This window comes from Dendropsophus ebraccatus, chromosome 3 (genome assembly GCF_027789765.1).
Source record: "Dendropsophus ebraccatus isolate aDenEbr1 chromosome 3, aDenEbr1.pat, whole genome shotgun sequence".
NCBI classification, from domain to species: domain Eukaryota; kingdom Metazoa; phylum Chordata; class Amphibia; order Anura; family Hylidae; genus Dendropsophus; species Dendropsophus ebraccatus.
The window spans coordinates 169,773,831-169,791,658 of record NC_091456.1 but is presented as its reverse complement, the minus strand read 5'-3'; the positions used below and the strand labels follow the sequence as shown (position 1 = coordinate 169,791,658).

Sequence of the window (17,828 nt, the reverse complement as noted above, 5' to 3'; positions counted from 1 at the left end):
GGGGCAGATTTATCAATCATGGTGTAAAGTGAAACGGTCTCAGTTGCCCCTAGCAACCAATCAGATTCCACCTTTCATTTTCCAAAGAGTCTGTGAGGAATGAAAGGTGGAATCTGATTGGTTGCTAGGGGCAACTGAGCCAGTTTCACTTTACACCATGTTTGATAAATCTCCACCATGTTTGATAAATCTCCCCCAAAGTGTTTAGAAATAAACCTATAAAGAGAGGGAAAAAAAATGTGGATGTATTTTTTTTTAACATTTGTGATATATGAGGCATTAGGGCACCTGTAATCGCAGGGGAAGCGGAGATTATATCCATATAATGCAGGGGTGGGGAACCTTCTGCCCTCCAGCTGTTGCAAAACTACAATTCCCATCGTGCCTGGGCAGCCAAAGCCGAAGCCTAAGACAGGAACTGTCCAGAGCAGCAACAAATCTCCATAAAAAATTCTCCTGCTCTGGACAGTTCCTGACATGGCCAGAGGTGGCAGCAGAGAGCACTGTGTCAGACTGGAAAGAAAACAACATTTCCTGCAGGACATACAGCAGCTGATAAGCACAGGAAAACTTAAGATTTTTAAATAGAAGTAAATTACAAATCTATATAACTTTCTGATACCAGTTCACTTGAAAGAAAAAGATTTTCGCTGGACAACCCCTTTACGGCCAAGGCCCTCTTCAATCGCCCTGTGTAATAGGACCCAATGGATAATCAGCGGAATAGAACAATATCGCCCTAAGTCAACCCAGCCATAGCCATCTCTTTTACAATGTTTTTGCAATCCGTTTTTACACAAAATGGATGGAAAAACGGACACATTTGTATGCATCTGTTTTTCCACTGACTTTCATTATAAAAAGGTACAAATGCACAAAAATTTGATTGTCTATATTTTTGTGTATTATAATGAAAGTAAAAATGGAAAAAAATAATTACACACAAATGTATCCGTTTTTCCATTAATTATTTTTAAAAACTGATACATACTGTACCGTATTTTCCGGCGTATAAGGCGACTGGGCGTACAAGACGACCCCTGACTTTCAAGAAGATTGTCTGGGGTTCGCCTTATAAGCCGGAAAATGTTAACCCCTGCCTGACCGCAGCCCTGCTTCGGGTACTTCCGGAGCCTCTGTCATTCTTCCGAAGCTCTCCAATGAGACGCTCTGCTGCTCGGGACAGCTTCGGAGATCCCCGGCGCAGTTCGTGTACGTCATGCTGCCTGCACCGGGAACGGGACAGGAGGCGTGTGGAGGCCGGGAACGGGCCTCAGGTGAGTTAACAGTTTGGGGTTTTTTTTTGTAGTGGTCGCCCCATATGGTGGGGATGGGGCCATTTTTTAACTCCCCCACCGTATGGGGCGACCATACTCGGCGTATAAGATGACTCCCGAAATCTAAGAAGATTTTTCAGGGTTAAAAAGTTGTCTTATACACCCGAAATATACGGTAACTGATCCGCTGCGGATTTATTGCCTTGTATTTTCTATGAGAATACATACTCGCAGCAGGACTGACATTCCGCTGCAAGTATGTAAGTTAACCCCCGCTGGCTGGAGCATACTGTACCTGCTCCCTGCTCCGGCTTGCTTCGGGGGTTCCCAGCATAAAGTCCCGCTCAGCCAATCATTGCGCTTCCCCTGCCGCAGCCAATGATTAGCTGAGTGGGACATGTAGACACCGGGAGCCCCGGAAAGCAAGCCGGAGCAGGTACAGTATGCTTTGGCCGGCGGGGGTTAACTTACATACTTGCAGCGGAATATCAATACTGCTGCGAGTTTGTATTCTCATACAAGTTTAGATGATATCCCCTCTATGCTATATGCCCCAATAGCTGGCCATACAGATTACATAAGACCAGCTGATCGGCCAATTGTCTACTACAATGAACCCATCCAGTTACATTTCTCTATACCTGCAGAAAGGAGGCCGAGCCATTTGCGGTCTGTGTGGTCAAACACATAAAGCTGCCATACACATGTGATAGCAGCTGGCCAACCAAGCGTTCACCTGACATCCAAATCTACTGATCCTTCCAAGATGAATAAGACATAGATCTATGAATATTCCAGGGACTGTGTCATCCGCCAGGACTGTAATACCCTACAAGATCAGTCCTAGTTATAACCAATGCGTCATCCCATGTAATAAGGCCCCTATGAGAACTTACTGTATGAGTCAGGACCCTATGTCATCAGATGGTTGGCAGAATAATGATAATAATAATAACAACAATAATAAATATCTAAGCTGTATGGGGGCCCTAGAGTGGTGGGTTCACCCAACATACAGCTTTGGCTGAGAACACATCCCTAATTTTAAAGGGGTCACAAGTACAGCAGAATAGCGACGCGTTTTTACCTTCTCTGTGATGATGCGGTCCACACACTGTTTGCCAGTAAGGGGTAAGTTACATTGGTCCAGAATCTTGTGTGTTCCTCCCTATAAAGAAGCACAAAAGAACACGTTACTGTATGAGAGCAACATAGACAATGGCAAAGTAAAAATACCCCAACCCCCAAATGATGTATACTGCCAGATATACATATCATCCTGTTCTGGAAAAGATGACTACATCCTCCACCACATCATCAGGACTGGAAACCAACGTCATGACTGAACTGTGCGTCACTGAAGAGACTGGGAGGGAGGGAAGTATGAGCAGAACTGAGATTTACCATTATAGGGGTCTGGGAAAGATGGGAGAGCAGGACAAGCTATGTACAATGTATCAGTCTGGAGTCCAGGCTGTAGAGCTCACAGAGCATTGTCTAGACTGGATACAATTGTATCACTTCTCAGCTGAGAGCAGGACAAGCTATGTACAATGTATCAGTCTGGAGTCCAGGCTGTAGAGCTCACAGAGCATTGTCTAGACTGGATACAATTGTATCACTTCTCAGCTGAGAGCAGGACTAGCTATGTACAATGTATCAGTCTGGGGTCCAGGCTGTAGAGCTCACAGAGCATTGTCTAGACTGGATACAATTGTATCACTTCTCAGCTGAGAGCAGGAGTAGCTATGTACAGTGTGACCACAGAGACACTGAGTATATCACAGTGCTACCCCAGCAATATTCTATGACTATGGAGCCCCCAAGAGCCTATATAACCCTGAGTGACAAACTCAGCTCCTCTACATCAAATAAACTCCACTCTGCTAAATCCATGTGTAACTTAATCTATAGATCTTTATGGATCCTGTAATAAAATGCCAATGTTCTTGACCTTCATGTTAGTTGCTGCCATTTACGGAGTGCCTGTCCGATCGATTATTCGCAATAAATCATATAACCTGCTGGATGAGACGTAATTCTAGATTAAACAGCAACATGCGGGGGGTCTAATCCCATCTGTACCGGTGATAGACGGACGCAGCCGTCACTAGCCATAAAGTGACGATCAATAACTAATCCGCTACGTCCTGAACAATTACCGGCCATCAATCATCGGGACAAAGAACTCACACACAGGGGCAGCAATATGTCAGGGCTCTATACATACAGTCTATAGGGGGGGTCCTATGCTGAGAAGAGTACAATTAACAATTTATAACTACAGCTATACCATTACATGTAACAATGAACATTTAAAGGAATGTTACAGTTTCAGCTATTTTTTGAGGCTATAGAACATTGGACACACAGGTGCGGGGCTCGTTACATTAGTCCTGGTCATGTGATGGACACAGGTGCGGGGCTCGTTACATTAGTCCTGGTCATGTGATGGACACACAGGTGCGGGGCTCGTTACATCAATCCTGGTCATGTGATGGACACACAGGTGCGGGGCTCGTTACATCAGTCCTGGTCATGTGATGGACACACAGGTGCGGGGCTCGTTACATCAATCCTGGTCATGTGATGGACACAGGTGCAGGGCTCGTTACATCAGTCCTGGTCATGTGATGGACACAGGTGCGGGCTTGTTACATCAGTCCTGGTCATGTGATGGACACACAGGTGCGGGGATCGTTACATCAATCCTGGTTATGTGATGGACACACAGGTGCGGGGCTCGTTACATCAGTCCTGGTCATGTGATGGACACACAGGTGCGGGGCTTGTTAAATCAGTCCCGGTCATGTGATGGACACACAGGTGCGGGGCTCGTTAAATCAGTCCCGGTCATGTGATGGACACACAGGTGCGGGAGGCATTACATCGGTCTAAATCACATTACTATGTTACCATCTGTCCCTGGCTCTGTGGTGATACGGCCTTGTACAGGAGGAGGAGTATAACCCCTGTCACAGGGCTGCTTACCCAGCAAAATGTGAGCAGATCCAGGACGTGCACAGTGGGCCCTCCAGCACGAAAAGTTAAATATGGAAACGCACCAGAAAAGACGGCCGCCACGTACACAGTAACACAATGACTCCATTCTACCCGGCTCTTTTGTCACATATTGCCTTAAACTACATTTATGGCAGGCAGAGAAACAAGACAGGCATCCAGAAAATGAGCCGTTCCCATGGCAACCGCAGCGGCTCTGCCTAAATAGCACATCCATCTCCATTTAGCCACCATTAAATAGGGAAAAACTTCACATTTGTGAGGGGATTATTTCCCTCGAAGCTGTTAGACAGCAATCCCACCTTAAAATACCTGTGCTAATAAAACCAGTGCATTTCCACCTTAAAACCACAGACCTTAAATCCTGCCTGCCAGTGAATGGAAACAGTCTTGTTCATTTTTGTACAATGATAACAAACACCGGTTTTAAGAAGTCAATCAGAAATCAATGGCTGCCAGGAGCGTGGGGGAAGGTTTAGGATGCGCCTTCCTGGTCAAAGACGCAGTTTAGGAGAGTGGGACTCACATGAAAAGAGCTGGGGGTCTGAGGGTTTTGCTAGAAGAGAGAAGGGCATGGCTGAGCTCTTCCTTCCCCTATTGACTAAGGGCCCTATTCCACCGGACGACTATCGTTTGCATAATCGTTAACGATTTCGTTATTGCGAAAGACCTGAAAACGTTCACTCACTTCCATGGAACGATAATCGTTACTTATGATCTTATTTGCGATAGTTTTTTCTTCGCTATTTCTTCGCTACTGCATTCGTATCTACTGCGAACGACGTCTTATTCAATGCGAACGTTTTGCAAATGAGCAACGATAAAAATAGGTCCAGGTCTTATAAAGCGATCAACAATTTCTCGTTCGGTCGTTAATCGTTAACTGCATTTAGACCGAACAATTATCGTTTAGAAATCGAACGATTTAACGATAATCTGAACGATAATTGGCCAGTGGAATAGGGCCCTAACACTGGGATTCCGTCTTGGTCACATGGTACAGAGCCAACAGAGAGTGCACTTCTCCCGACTTGTTCTCAGTGCTCACACTCCGATCAATCAACACTTTTGACATGTCTCTACAATGTTAAAGGGTTGTTTTTTTTTAAAGAGACATTAAAAGGGAACATGTCACCTTGATTAGAGGCAGATACTAAAAATTGTTATTTTAGTCTAATCGGTTTCTATTTTCTGATTGTAACTTTTTTTATTTTACTTTTTGTACAGTGTTATCGGGGTAGCCATCTTGTCTGAGCTGTTTACAGTAACATGCTTTCCAGCAGGACTCATGGGCATGGATGACAACAGAGTCTGTTCCCTTGAGATGAATGTAAAATATTACTGAGCGTAATGAAGAGGACATTCCAGAGGGAGCTGCTATTGTCTTATACTGCTGGGGTGTCACCTGTCGCTGTTTTGCTGTACAGATCACTTTACAGCAGCCTCCTCCTTATCATCACAGACACAACAGGAAGTCATAGCTTAGTTTTTGCCCCAGTGGTGATAATGAAAACTGCAGGTATCAGGATTTTAGAATATAAATTGAAAAATTAAAAATGTTAAAAAAAAAATTTCTAAAAATCTTAAAATATGTTTATGATAAAAATATAATTTAAATAATAAGTCCTTTTATGATAACACAATCCCTTTAAAAACTATGTTTAAAAATTTAGCATTGCACAAAAATGTACTTTTAGGGTGCGTTTACACGTATGGGATGCACAGCAGATTTGATGTGGTGTTTAGTCATTTAGTTACATTTATATCTGCGCTATCAAATCCTGTATGTGTTAACGTAACCTTTAGTGAGTCTATACTGGAAGAAAAAAAAAAAATAAAAAAAAATAAACAGAGCATGATAGGAGAGCTTTTCAGTGTTTGTTCCACTTCACTATTCTCATCCAGACCATAATGAGGAACAAACACTATGGGGGAGATTTATCAAACATGGTGTAAAGGGAAACTGTCCCAGTTGCCCCTAGCAACCAATCAGATTCCACCATTCATTTTCCAAAGAGCCTGTGAGGAATGAAAGGTGGAATCTGATTGGTTGCTAGGGGCAACTGAGCCAGTTTCTCTATACACCATGTTTGATAAATCTCCCCCTATGTGTGAACATGGCCTAAGGGTGAATTCAGACACAACAGATTTCATAGAGAACATTTACATATACATGTGTTGCTAAAGCATCAGCTGCAGAGTCCCTCCTGGAGTTCTTCAGTCATGTGTGAACAAGGTGTTGGGGTCCATTAACACTACGGAATCGGCGCCGAAATTCTGCTCGGAAGCCCCGCCTGCGGACTCTGCGCCAAATCCCGCCTGCCATCTTATTCAATAGAAGGCCTTGCGCGCGCCTCCACTCAAAGAATTGACATGTCATTCCCTTGAGTGGAGGCGCGAGGCCTCCATTGAAAGAGAAAGCAGATGGGATTCGGCATGGAGTCCATGGGCGGGGGTTCTAAGTGGAATTTCAGCGCCAATTTTGTAGTGTGAACGGGCCCATAAACAGAATTAGACAAACATGGCGGCTTTCTTCCAGAAACAGCGCCACACTCGTTTACAGATTACACTACTGCATAAATTTGCAGAGCTGCAATACCACTCACAACCTGTGAATAAGAGTGGCGCAGTTTCTAATATCAAGCAGCCATGTTTTTAGACTTTCAGGGCTTTTGATGGTGAATGGTTTCCAGCTGACTACATAAAGGTCATCTTATAGTGTGACGTCCGGTATATAACGGACGCCCGATTTTACACCTGACGTCACCTGGTGATTAATATATAAGACCTCAATTAGGGAACCGTGGCGAAACGCCATTCCTGAGCCTCCTAGCGACTACTCATGAACAGCAACAATTGTAGATATGCAAACACATGGCCCCTAATAGACAGCGGTACGAAGAGCGGATCTAGAGGGCGAGTGAGACAAAGCATTGGCGCTGACTACAGCCGGCTCACAGGGAACAGCGTGTTCTTCTTAACCGGAGCAAATCAATGTCACGCAATATTTACAGCATTAGCATCTGAAAAGAAGCGAAGGCAAAGCTCTGTAACGTGACGGCTGGAGACAGGAGATCGGGGTCATGTAACGGCATAAGCTCTACCTAATGAGCCGAGCATTCAACACACAGCGACACGAGCCAGCGGCGGAGATCATCGCACCCAGCGGCTGACACTCCATTATGGAAACCTGAATGTGGGTTTATGGAAAAAGTCATTAGGGATTTAGAAAAACATGGCTGCTTTCTTCCAAAAACATCGCCACACCTGTCCTTAGGTTGCATGCGGTATTACAACTCAACTCCATTCACTTTAATGCAACTAGGGTGCAATACCAAACATAAACTGAGGAGAAGGGTGGCGCTGTTTCTGGAAGAAAAAGCAGCGATGTGTTTTGGCTCCTGAATAAGAAGGCTTCATCTGTAATTCAATGTAGAAGGCCGCAATGTCAGAGGGCCAGGAAATTGTTTTGCAGTCCTGAATGATGCTGCTGCAAGGTCTTGGGGGGCAGGAGGTTAAAGGGGTAGTGCGGTGTAAAACTTTTTTTAACTAAATAACACACATTACAATGTTGTACAACTTTGTAATGTGTGTTATTTAGTTAAAAAAAAAAAAAAAAAAGTTATTCTTGTGAATGGCCCACTTCCCCATGTTTCCACCCTGACGCTTGACCCAGAAGTGTGATACTGCATACTCACTGTCAACCCCTTAAGTCCTGGCCACCATCTTGGGACAATTAAGTCACTGCTCCAGCCCTCCCTCATGCCGGCCCCCCTCCAGTGCGTCATCAGCTGCTCAGCCACGATTGGCTGAGTATAACAGAAGACGCCTGTGGTTACAGCCAATCAAGAGGCTGCCAGTGCGCATTATTGGCTGTTACCCCAGACATCATCTGTTATGCTCAGCCAATCGCGGCTGAGCAGCTGATGACTTGCTGCAGGGGGGCGGTGTGAGGGAGGGCTGGAGCAGTCAGGCTGACCTCCTGAAGAGTGATGTAATCCTAAAATGGCGGCCGAGACTGAAGGGGTCGGGGATGGAAACATGGGAAAGGGGGCCATTCACATAAAAAACACACATGACAATGTTGTATAACTTTGTAATGTGTGTTATTTAGTGAAAAAAAAGTTTTACACTACACTACTCCTTTAATTCTTTGGATGTGGCCACAAAGAAAAGATTGAGGGACTCCTAATAAAAGTGGGATAGGACCAGAGTGAAGCAGTTTGCCAGTACTACACATATAGGTACTTCCTTCCCCTTACTTGTCTAGCAAAACAAGAGTCCGTGGAGCCTAGGTTGCGAGTCTCAAAACACAGGATAGCCAGATATATCTAGCCTGTTGCCACGGGGTGCCTCCATGATGGGGAGAGCACCACACAAATGCTGATAGGTAGCCCCCCACATGGTGGTGAGTATTGGAACATAAATTGGGAAACAATAGGGTGGCCCCTTTTTGTCAATGTCTAACTCAAGGTGCGAGTATTGCGACATGACAAGGGCTTGCCAAGGCTAGGCATCCATCCACAGACAGCCGTTTCGGGGTATTTGCCCCTCGTCAGTGTGGAGCAGGATTCTGGCTGGTTGGGGCAATGACAAATCAACCAACAAAACACAGCAATCACTGAACTCAAGGAGAACAGTGAAAAAATTCCAATGAAGTACTGAATCAACAGTCTCCACTTATGCCCCCAAAAATTTAAATATGCAAAACAAGAGTCCGTGGAGCCTCGGTTGCGAGTCTCAAAAACACGGGATAGCCAGATATCTCAGGCCTCTTGCCACTGGGTGCCTCCATGATGGGGAGAGCACCACACCACTCTGATAGATAGCCCCTTAAGTCCCACTCTGTTGCGAGTATTGGAACATAAATAGGGAAACAACAGGGTGGCCCCTTTTTGTCAACGTCTAACTCAAGGTACGAGTATTGCGATCATGACAAGGGCTTGCCAAGGCAGGCTTCCACCCACAGATCAGCTGGAATCTGTGGGAAAGCCTGACAGTATGTGTTTAGCTTTTCCTGCAGCACCAACACAGGAGGAATGGAGTATTACACGTGTATGTCTATGTAATACAGGTCAGCTACTGGACTGGACAGTTCTCCAATACTCATAACATATACATATATACTCACTTTTTATGAAGAAAAAAAAAAAAAAAAAAAAAAGAGGGGTCTTACCTTGGCAGAGTGCTCCATAGTTACAACCACTTTTGTTCCTGAACTGGAGACCAAGTCCATGGCGCCTCCCATTCCTTTTACCATCTTGCCCTGTAAAGGAAACAAAGTGTTGATTAAAAATCAGGAAAAGAAAACATCAAAAAATCTTCCAGTACTTATCTGCTGCTGTATGTCCTGCAGGAAGTGGTGTATTCTTTCCAGTCGGACCCAGTGCTCTCTGCTGCCACCGCTGTCCATGTCCCAAACTGTCCAGAGCAGTAGCAAATCCCCATAGAAAACCCCCCCTGCTCTGGACAGTTCCTGACATGGACAGAGGTGGCAGCAAAGAGCACTGTGTCAGACTGGAAAGAATACACCACTTCCTGCAGGACAGGACACACAGCAGCTAATAAGTACTGGAAGACTTGAGATTCTTAAATAGAAGTAAAATCTTAAACCAGTTGATTTGAAATAATTATTTTTTTTTGCCAGAGTACCCCTTTAAATGTGACAAATCTGACACTGATAGACATCTGTTATGGTAGACCTGGTCCTTTAAGAATCCCCATAATCTGAAGTTGAATGGGATAAAATTGGGTGAGCAAGGAGAGAAATGACAGCTGATCACCACAACATGCGTGAAAGCCTCTATGTATGCAAATAAAATGCTGTTGGTGCTACAGCGCCATCTACTGGGGACCTTTTTGCACTTTTTTTTTTATATAATAAATGGTGACTTCATCATCTGAATTTTGATTTTCCAACGCTGTATATCCAGAGAACGTGACGATACAGGCCTATGCTTTGGGAGCAGCCTTAGGTGGTAGCCTTGATGCCAATGTGAACAGAGCTTAAGAAGTTCTACCCTATTACAGGACAGGTCAGAAATCTATACAACGCTCCAAGTCGCTATTATCAAAGCTTTTTGTTCTGAAGTCAACAGGAATCTTTTTTTAGAATCAGATGCAAGTATTTCCAGGAAGACGCGACCGTCTCCTAAGAAGTGAACGTGATCTTCTGTAGGCTCGGCTATAGAGATGTGAACAATTCTCCTAATGCAATCCCTCTCTAAGAACAATGCCCGAGGGTTGCGCTATGACTACGGGTCAGCCAATCAGGCAAGTAATAGTACATAATGCTAAAGCCATGAGAGGGTCAGCGAGAGCGCAAGGCCGCCCAGCACAGAGACAGCTGCCAGTGTCAGCCATCAGAAGGAGGCTTCAGAGGAGAAAGCTGGCCGACGTCCATAACAAAGTCATGTCACTGATAATGTGAGCACAGTACCAAGAAGACCAATACCTGAGCCCCGGAGCCCAATCATCCTGCAAAGCCATAGACTAGAGGACAAGCACGGGGCAAGAGCGGCCAAGACTGTAATGAAGGAGTCTAAGGGTCCATTTACACAGAAAGATTATCTGCCTAAGATTTGAAGCCAAAGCCTGGAATGGATTTGAAAAGAGGAGAAATCTCAGTCTTTCCTTTAGGACCTGATCTCTATTTATAGTCTGTTCCTGGCTTTGGCTTTAAATATTTGGCAGAAAATCTGTCAGATAATCTTTCTGTGTAAATGGACTTTAAGAACCCCTTACTACAATTTCCAGAGGATGAGGGAAGACATATTATTGCACATGTAAAGTTTGTACATGAGCAGAATAGTGAGTGCAGCTCTGGAGTATAATACAGGATGTAACTCAGGATCAGTACAGGATAAGTAATGTAATGTATGCACACAGTGACCCCACCAGCAGAATAGTGAGCGCAGCTCTGGGGTATAATACAGGATGTAACTCAGGATCAGTACAGGATAAGTAATGTAATGTATGTACACAGTGACCCCACCAGCAGAATAGTGAGTGCAGCTCTGGAGGATAATACAGGATGTAACTCAGGATCGGTGCAGGATAAGTTATGTAATGTATGTACACAGTGACCCCACCAGCAGAATATTGAGTACAGCTCTGGAGTATAATACAGGATGTAACTCAGGATCAGTACAGGATAAGTTATGTAATGTATATACACAGTGACCTCACCAGCAGCCATAAACGCGGCCACTAGGTGTCTCACTTACTGGAAAACTGAAGTTCAGGCTCCATTACAAAGGCCATTTGGTCTTAAGTAACAGCAAAAACAAAGATTATATGCAGCAAGTGATGTCAGGAGTCCTCTGCTCTGCATAGACCGGCCCAGTGAAGATGAATGCTGACTGGCCAGCTGCTGTACACACCCCTCTAAAAGGACAGGAGAGGTGCAGTTTCTGGAAGAAAGCAGCCATATTTTGCTAAGCCTGGATAATCCCTTTAATGGTGCGTTCACACCTACAGGATCTGCAGCTGATTTTCTGCAGAAGATTTCATTTAAATAACTGAACACAGCATCAAATCTGCTGCAGATCTGCTGCAGATCCTGTAGGTGTGAACGCACCCTAAATCAAACAACAGGGACATGTATAAAAATTCCAAGTGTCCAAGCAATCAGAGTTCTGTCTGGTGTAATGGGGCTGAAGGATATAACATTTTCTCATCTAAAAGCACCATATATGCTATCAATATACCAAAACAAGCTGTAATACAGGCAGCAGCAGGTTCCTCTACATCTATCTACTGGGATCAGCAGTTTACAGGGTTTGAAGGTCATTCCATATCTTGAAAATTCACATTTTTAGTCCACTTTCCCATACAGTAGATTTTGCCTTTTTTTGCACTGTTGCTATGCAACTGCTCCCCCACCATTAATCTCCCATACGCGTCTTCTATCAGACTGCATGACATGATGTATGGCTGGCTGAGGATGATCCGCCGTCAGTAACTAACCAAAGATGGATTCTTTACTGCCAGCTCCCAGCCCTAAATATTACCGGGAAAAAATACAAACAGTTACAATATGCACAATGCAGCTATAGACTGTGTATTCTGTAGTTCACTCTCCTCCACAGCTGCATTCCCAATTCTGCATATTTCCGGGACAGACTGTTATTAGAGTAATGTATAAGTTCTTGTGTCTGACCTCTGCTTTAGCTGATGTGGCAGTCACATATTTTCAGCCACACTGATTTCTATTCCATCACAGAGATGCCCTAATACTGCCTACATTTCCCATGAGTCCGCTGTACTTGCAGAAAGGGGGCGGAGTCTCATCATTACAGCTCATTGGCCAATTAGGCGGCAGGGTTTTTGGAAAAAGCCAGTGACCGGCACGCTAGCGAGGGCAATCCGTCCTCTCATATCACCCGGCTGGCCGGATTCTGCCGTTCAGGCTTTTGTGCCTCCGATGTGACTGATGCAGCGGAGCCGCACTGTGAGAGGAGTTTGTAATTGTCGTGTTTTACAAATATCACAGGGAATAAATATTACAGATCAGTAAATGTCACAACCATTATTTCCCTTATTCAGGCAGCGGAAGCTTTGTAAATGTCAGGAGCGGCGTACACGGCGTGCCCGAGCATCACCACAGCCACTGACCCGAGCCAACAAGCAGCCGCCTGTACTACATTATATCACTAATAGTTACACAGTATACACATTAAAGGGGACCAAGTGGTATATATCCCCATGTGATGCATCCTCTACACTACACCACACAGTACACATCCTCTACACTACACCACACAGGACACATCCCCTATATACTACACCACACAGGACACATCCTCTATATACTACACCACACAGGACACCTCCTCTATACTACACCACACAGGACACATCCTCTATATACTACACCACACAGGACATATCTTCTACACTACACCACACAGTACACATCCTCTATATACTACACCACACAGGACACATCCTCTATATACTACACCACACAGGACACCTCCTCTATACTACACCACACAGGACACCTCCTCTATATACTACACCACACAGGACACCTCCTCTATATACTACACCACACAGGACATATCCTCTATACTACACCACACAGGACACATCCTCTATATACTACACCACACAGGACACCTCCTCTATACTACACCACACAGGACACCTCCTCTATATACTACACCACACAGGACACATCCTCTATATACTACACCACACAGGACCCATCCTATATACTACACCACACAGGACACCTCCCCTATACTACACCACACAGTACACATCCTCTATACTACACCACACAGTACACATCCTCTACACTACACCACACAGTACACATCCTCTATATACTACACCACACAGGACACATCCTCTATATACTACACCACACAGGACACATCCTCTACACTACACCACACAGTACACATCCTCTACACTACACCACACAGTACACATCCTCTATATACTACACCACACAGGACACATCCTCTATATACTACACCACACAGGACACCTCCCCTATACTACACCACACAGGACACCTCCCCTATACTACACCACACAGGACACATCCTCTATACTACACTACACAGGACACATCCTCTATATACTACACCACACAGGACACCTCCTCTATATACTACACCACACAGGACACCTCCTCTATATACTACACCACACAGGACACATCCTCTATATACTACACCACACAGGACACATCCTCTATATACTACACCACACAAGACCCATCCTATATACTACACCACACAGGACACCTCCCCTATACTACACCACACAGTACACATCCTCTATACTACACCACACAGTACACATCCTCTACACTACACCACACAGTACACATCCTCTATATACTACACCACACAGGACACATCCTCTATATACTACACCACACAGGACACATCCTCTACACTACACCACACAGTACACATCCTCTATATACTACACCACACAGGACACATCCTCTATATACTACACCACACAGGACACCTCCCCTATACTACACCACACAGGACACCTCCCCTATACTACACCACACAGGACACATCCTCTATACTACACTACACAGGACACATCCTCTATATACTACACCACACAGGACACCTCCTCTATATACTACACCACACAGGACACATCCTCTATACTACACCACAGGACATCTCCTCTATACACTACACCACACAGGACACATCCTCTATACTACACCACACAGGACACTCCTCTATATACTACACCACACAGGACACATCCTCTATATACTACACCACACAGGACACTCCTCTATATACTACACCACACAGGACACATCCTCTATATACTACACCACACAGGACATCTCCTCTATATACTACACCACACAGGACATCTCCTCTATATACTACACCACACAGGACATCTCCTCTATATACTACACCACACAGGACACATCCTCTATACTACACCACACAGGACACATCCTCTATATACTACACCACACAGGACACATCCTCTATACTACACCACACATACAAATTCTGGTCTGAAAACTTAAAGGGGTTGTCTGACAATGAAGTGGTAAATAAAGTTACATATTATTACCTTTTTAGTGTCTTCCATGCTTTGCTTCTGATGTAAACTGTCCAGACTGTTGTCTTTGGCCCAACATTCTGCCCAGTGTATATCCCATAACAGACTTCCTGTTCCTGCTGTGCACTCTAGCCAAGATTTCAGCCACCTCTATCTCCCCTCTACTACATTGGCTGAATTCCCAGCTAGAGAGATTTCCTACTAATAAGGATGGGACAGCTGCTTCATTTACCCTTCCCCGACCTGTCCATATGGTGTCTATGCTGAAAAGAATTGTGCGTAGTGGGTGGGTATACTGGACAAGACCTTGCTCTAGTTTCCTTGGGGCCCATATTACTCCTAGTAACTACAGGACAAGAACACTGAAGAGACTGACAGCAGTTTTTTGTTCTATAATATAGGGATTATACTGAACTAGTGGTGAAATATATAGTCAGTGCACTGGTTGTTAGTATATACACCCTTAGAACTGAAAAATGCTGTAAATGGAAGAATAAATGTAACAGAAAACACTGCTGTCAATCAATCACCCACATGAGCCGCTCGGCAATGTTCTGCAAAGTGACTAGCTGAAGGGTGGGGGTGGAAGCGGAGGTCTCGCTATAGATCTGGGTACAACGTGATCTCTAAAATACACAGATAAACAGGAGCCCCCGCTATCCTGTCAGCTAGAACTCTGGATTATAAACATACTATACTGTTATAGGCAGCATCAGCTAAGACTGAGCCACGTGTGAGCACAAAGCTTTATCTTTATTGCAAGGGAATGAATGGGGTGTCCCAGTAAATCCACATAAAATAATAAACACTATGGGGGAGATTTATCAAACATGGTGTAAGGCTCCGTTCCCACTGAGCAAAGGTAGCGGAATTCCGCGACTGAATTGTCCGCCGCGGAATGCCGTTAGCCTCCCGCTCATAATGGGACTCTATGGGAGGCGCGCGCTCCTGCCCTGTCCGCGCTGAAGAATGAACATGTTCATTCTTCAGCGCGTACAGAGCAGCAGCGCGCGCCTCCCATAGACTCCCATTATGAGCGGGAGGCTAACGACATTCCGCGGCGGACAATTCCGTCGCGGAATTCCGCTAGCTTTGTTCAGTGGGAACGGGGCCTAAAGTGAAACTGGCTCAGTTGCCCCTAGCAACCAATCAGATTCCACCTTTCTTTCCTCACAGACTCTTTGGAAAATGAAAGGTGGAATCTGATTGGTTGCTAGGGGCAACTGAGCCAGTTTCACTTTACACCATGTTTGATAAATCTCCCCCCTATGTGGATATGACAATATGCATTTTACACATTAAAGTGAAACCGGCCTTAAAAGGGGTTTAAAGCAACTCTGTACCCGCAATCTGCCCCCCCCCCCCCTCCAAACCGCTCGTACCTTCGGATAGCTGCTTTTAATCCAAGATCTGTCCTGGGGTCCGTTCGGCAGTTGATGCAGTTATTGTCCTAAAAAAATACTTTTAAACTTGAAGCCCTGTGCCAAACGGGAGTATCTGTGCCCTAACTTTGCACCACCCCTCTGTCCCTCCTCCCCACCCTCTTCATCACTAGGAATGCTCCAGGCAGATTGCTTCCATTCCACCTGTGTCAGCCCGGCACATGGGCTGGATGGTTAAGGACCTGTGCAATGTTCAGCATGGAGAAAATGTTTCAGTGGCATTCCTAATGATGAAGAGGGTGGGGAGGAGGGACGGAGGGGTGGTGCAAAGTTAGGGCACAGATACTCCCGTTTGGCACAGGCTTCAAGTTTAAAAGTATTTTTTTTAGGACAATAACTGCATCACCTGCCGAACAGACCCCAGGACAGATCTTGGATTAAAAGCAGCTATCTAAAGGTACAAGCGGATTGGGGGGGGGGTTAGATTATGGGTACAGAGACGCTTTAAAGTCTTTTTCTTTCAAATAAACTGATATCAGAAAGTTATAGAGATTTGTAATTTACTTCTATTAAAATTCTCAAGTCTTCCCATACTTTCTGACACCAGTTGATTTGAAAGAAAGATTTTCGCTGGATTTTTCTGGGGAAGTTACTGATGCCCTATTCACAGAACAGATCATTAATAACTTATTGGTGGATTGGAGACACCCTGTCAAAATACAAGCATAAAGTCCGCACTGAATCAATACGTTATGCCCTCCAGTGTGGAGCAGCCTGACTCCACCAAGTCCAGCACTCTTCAACACGATAGGTATGGAGGAAAAAATGGGATTCAATCCCACCACATCGGCTCCCTACATTGTATAGTGGTGGCGCCTGGTTACTGCAATGCAGCTCCTATAGGAGAGAATGGGATTTCTGCCATGAAGTCTTATATATATTTCAATGACCCAAGTGTACTCCGCTAGTGACAATGTCCAAGTCACTCAAGTTTTAGCTTGGATTGAAAAAGTGCACCAAACCGTGTATCTCAGCCCAAGCCAAAACCTGCATAAGCTTAGAAGATGACCCTAATGCAGACTACACTCTGGTCATTTAAATAAATGGGGACTGTGTCAGTCTGGGTATTGCCTAGCAGGCACATAGCAGAGTGTGAACCTGGCCTTATCTTTTATAACCTGTGACTCATCTGGATGGGACTCTATCAGGTGTTTCCATTCATTGCCTGAAAGCAGAGATCTTGAACATGAATATAAAGTTATAGAACTATCATACAGTGATTATGATGCCCCATTCCCAGGACCCCCCCTTCTCCATTTACGCTCCGTATAGTCCATGATTTGTAATCACGCTGTTTTCAGTATTTTCCCATCTTTTCAGGGGCGGGATACATCGCCCTGTAATAAGCGAAGCGAGTTCCCCGGGAATTAACCTTTTCATCATTCACGCAGCTTTAAGCTTTCTGCGGTAATGAGCCGTCTCTGAACGCTTCCTAATGGAGCCCCTTCAACTAGGAGACCGAACGTAATATGATTATTAAACGGTTAGAATGGAGAAGTGTATCCATTTTCCTATAATA

The 17,828-nt window shown here is 44.8% G+C and overlaps 1 protein-coding gene across 1 annotated transcript in view; it reads right to left on the bottom strand.

Annotated features, from left to right (window-relative positions):
• OXCT1 (3-oxoacid CoA-transferase 1) overlaps positions 1 to 17,828 on the bottom strand; it is a 57,550-nt gene that overhangs the window by 2,498 nt on the left and 37,224 nt on the right. Inside the window, exons 14-15 of the mRNA XM_069963107.1 lie at positions 9,475 to 9,564; positions 2,365 to 2,445 (exon numbers count right to left, since the gene is read on the bottom strand). Of these exons, the coding sequence (XP_069819208.1) occupies positions 2,365 to 2,445; positions 9,475 to 9,564 (171 nt within the window). The remainder of the gene's footprint in view (positions 1 to 2,364; positions 2,446 to 9,474; positions 9,565 to 17,828) is intronic.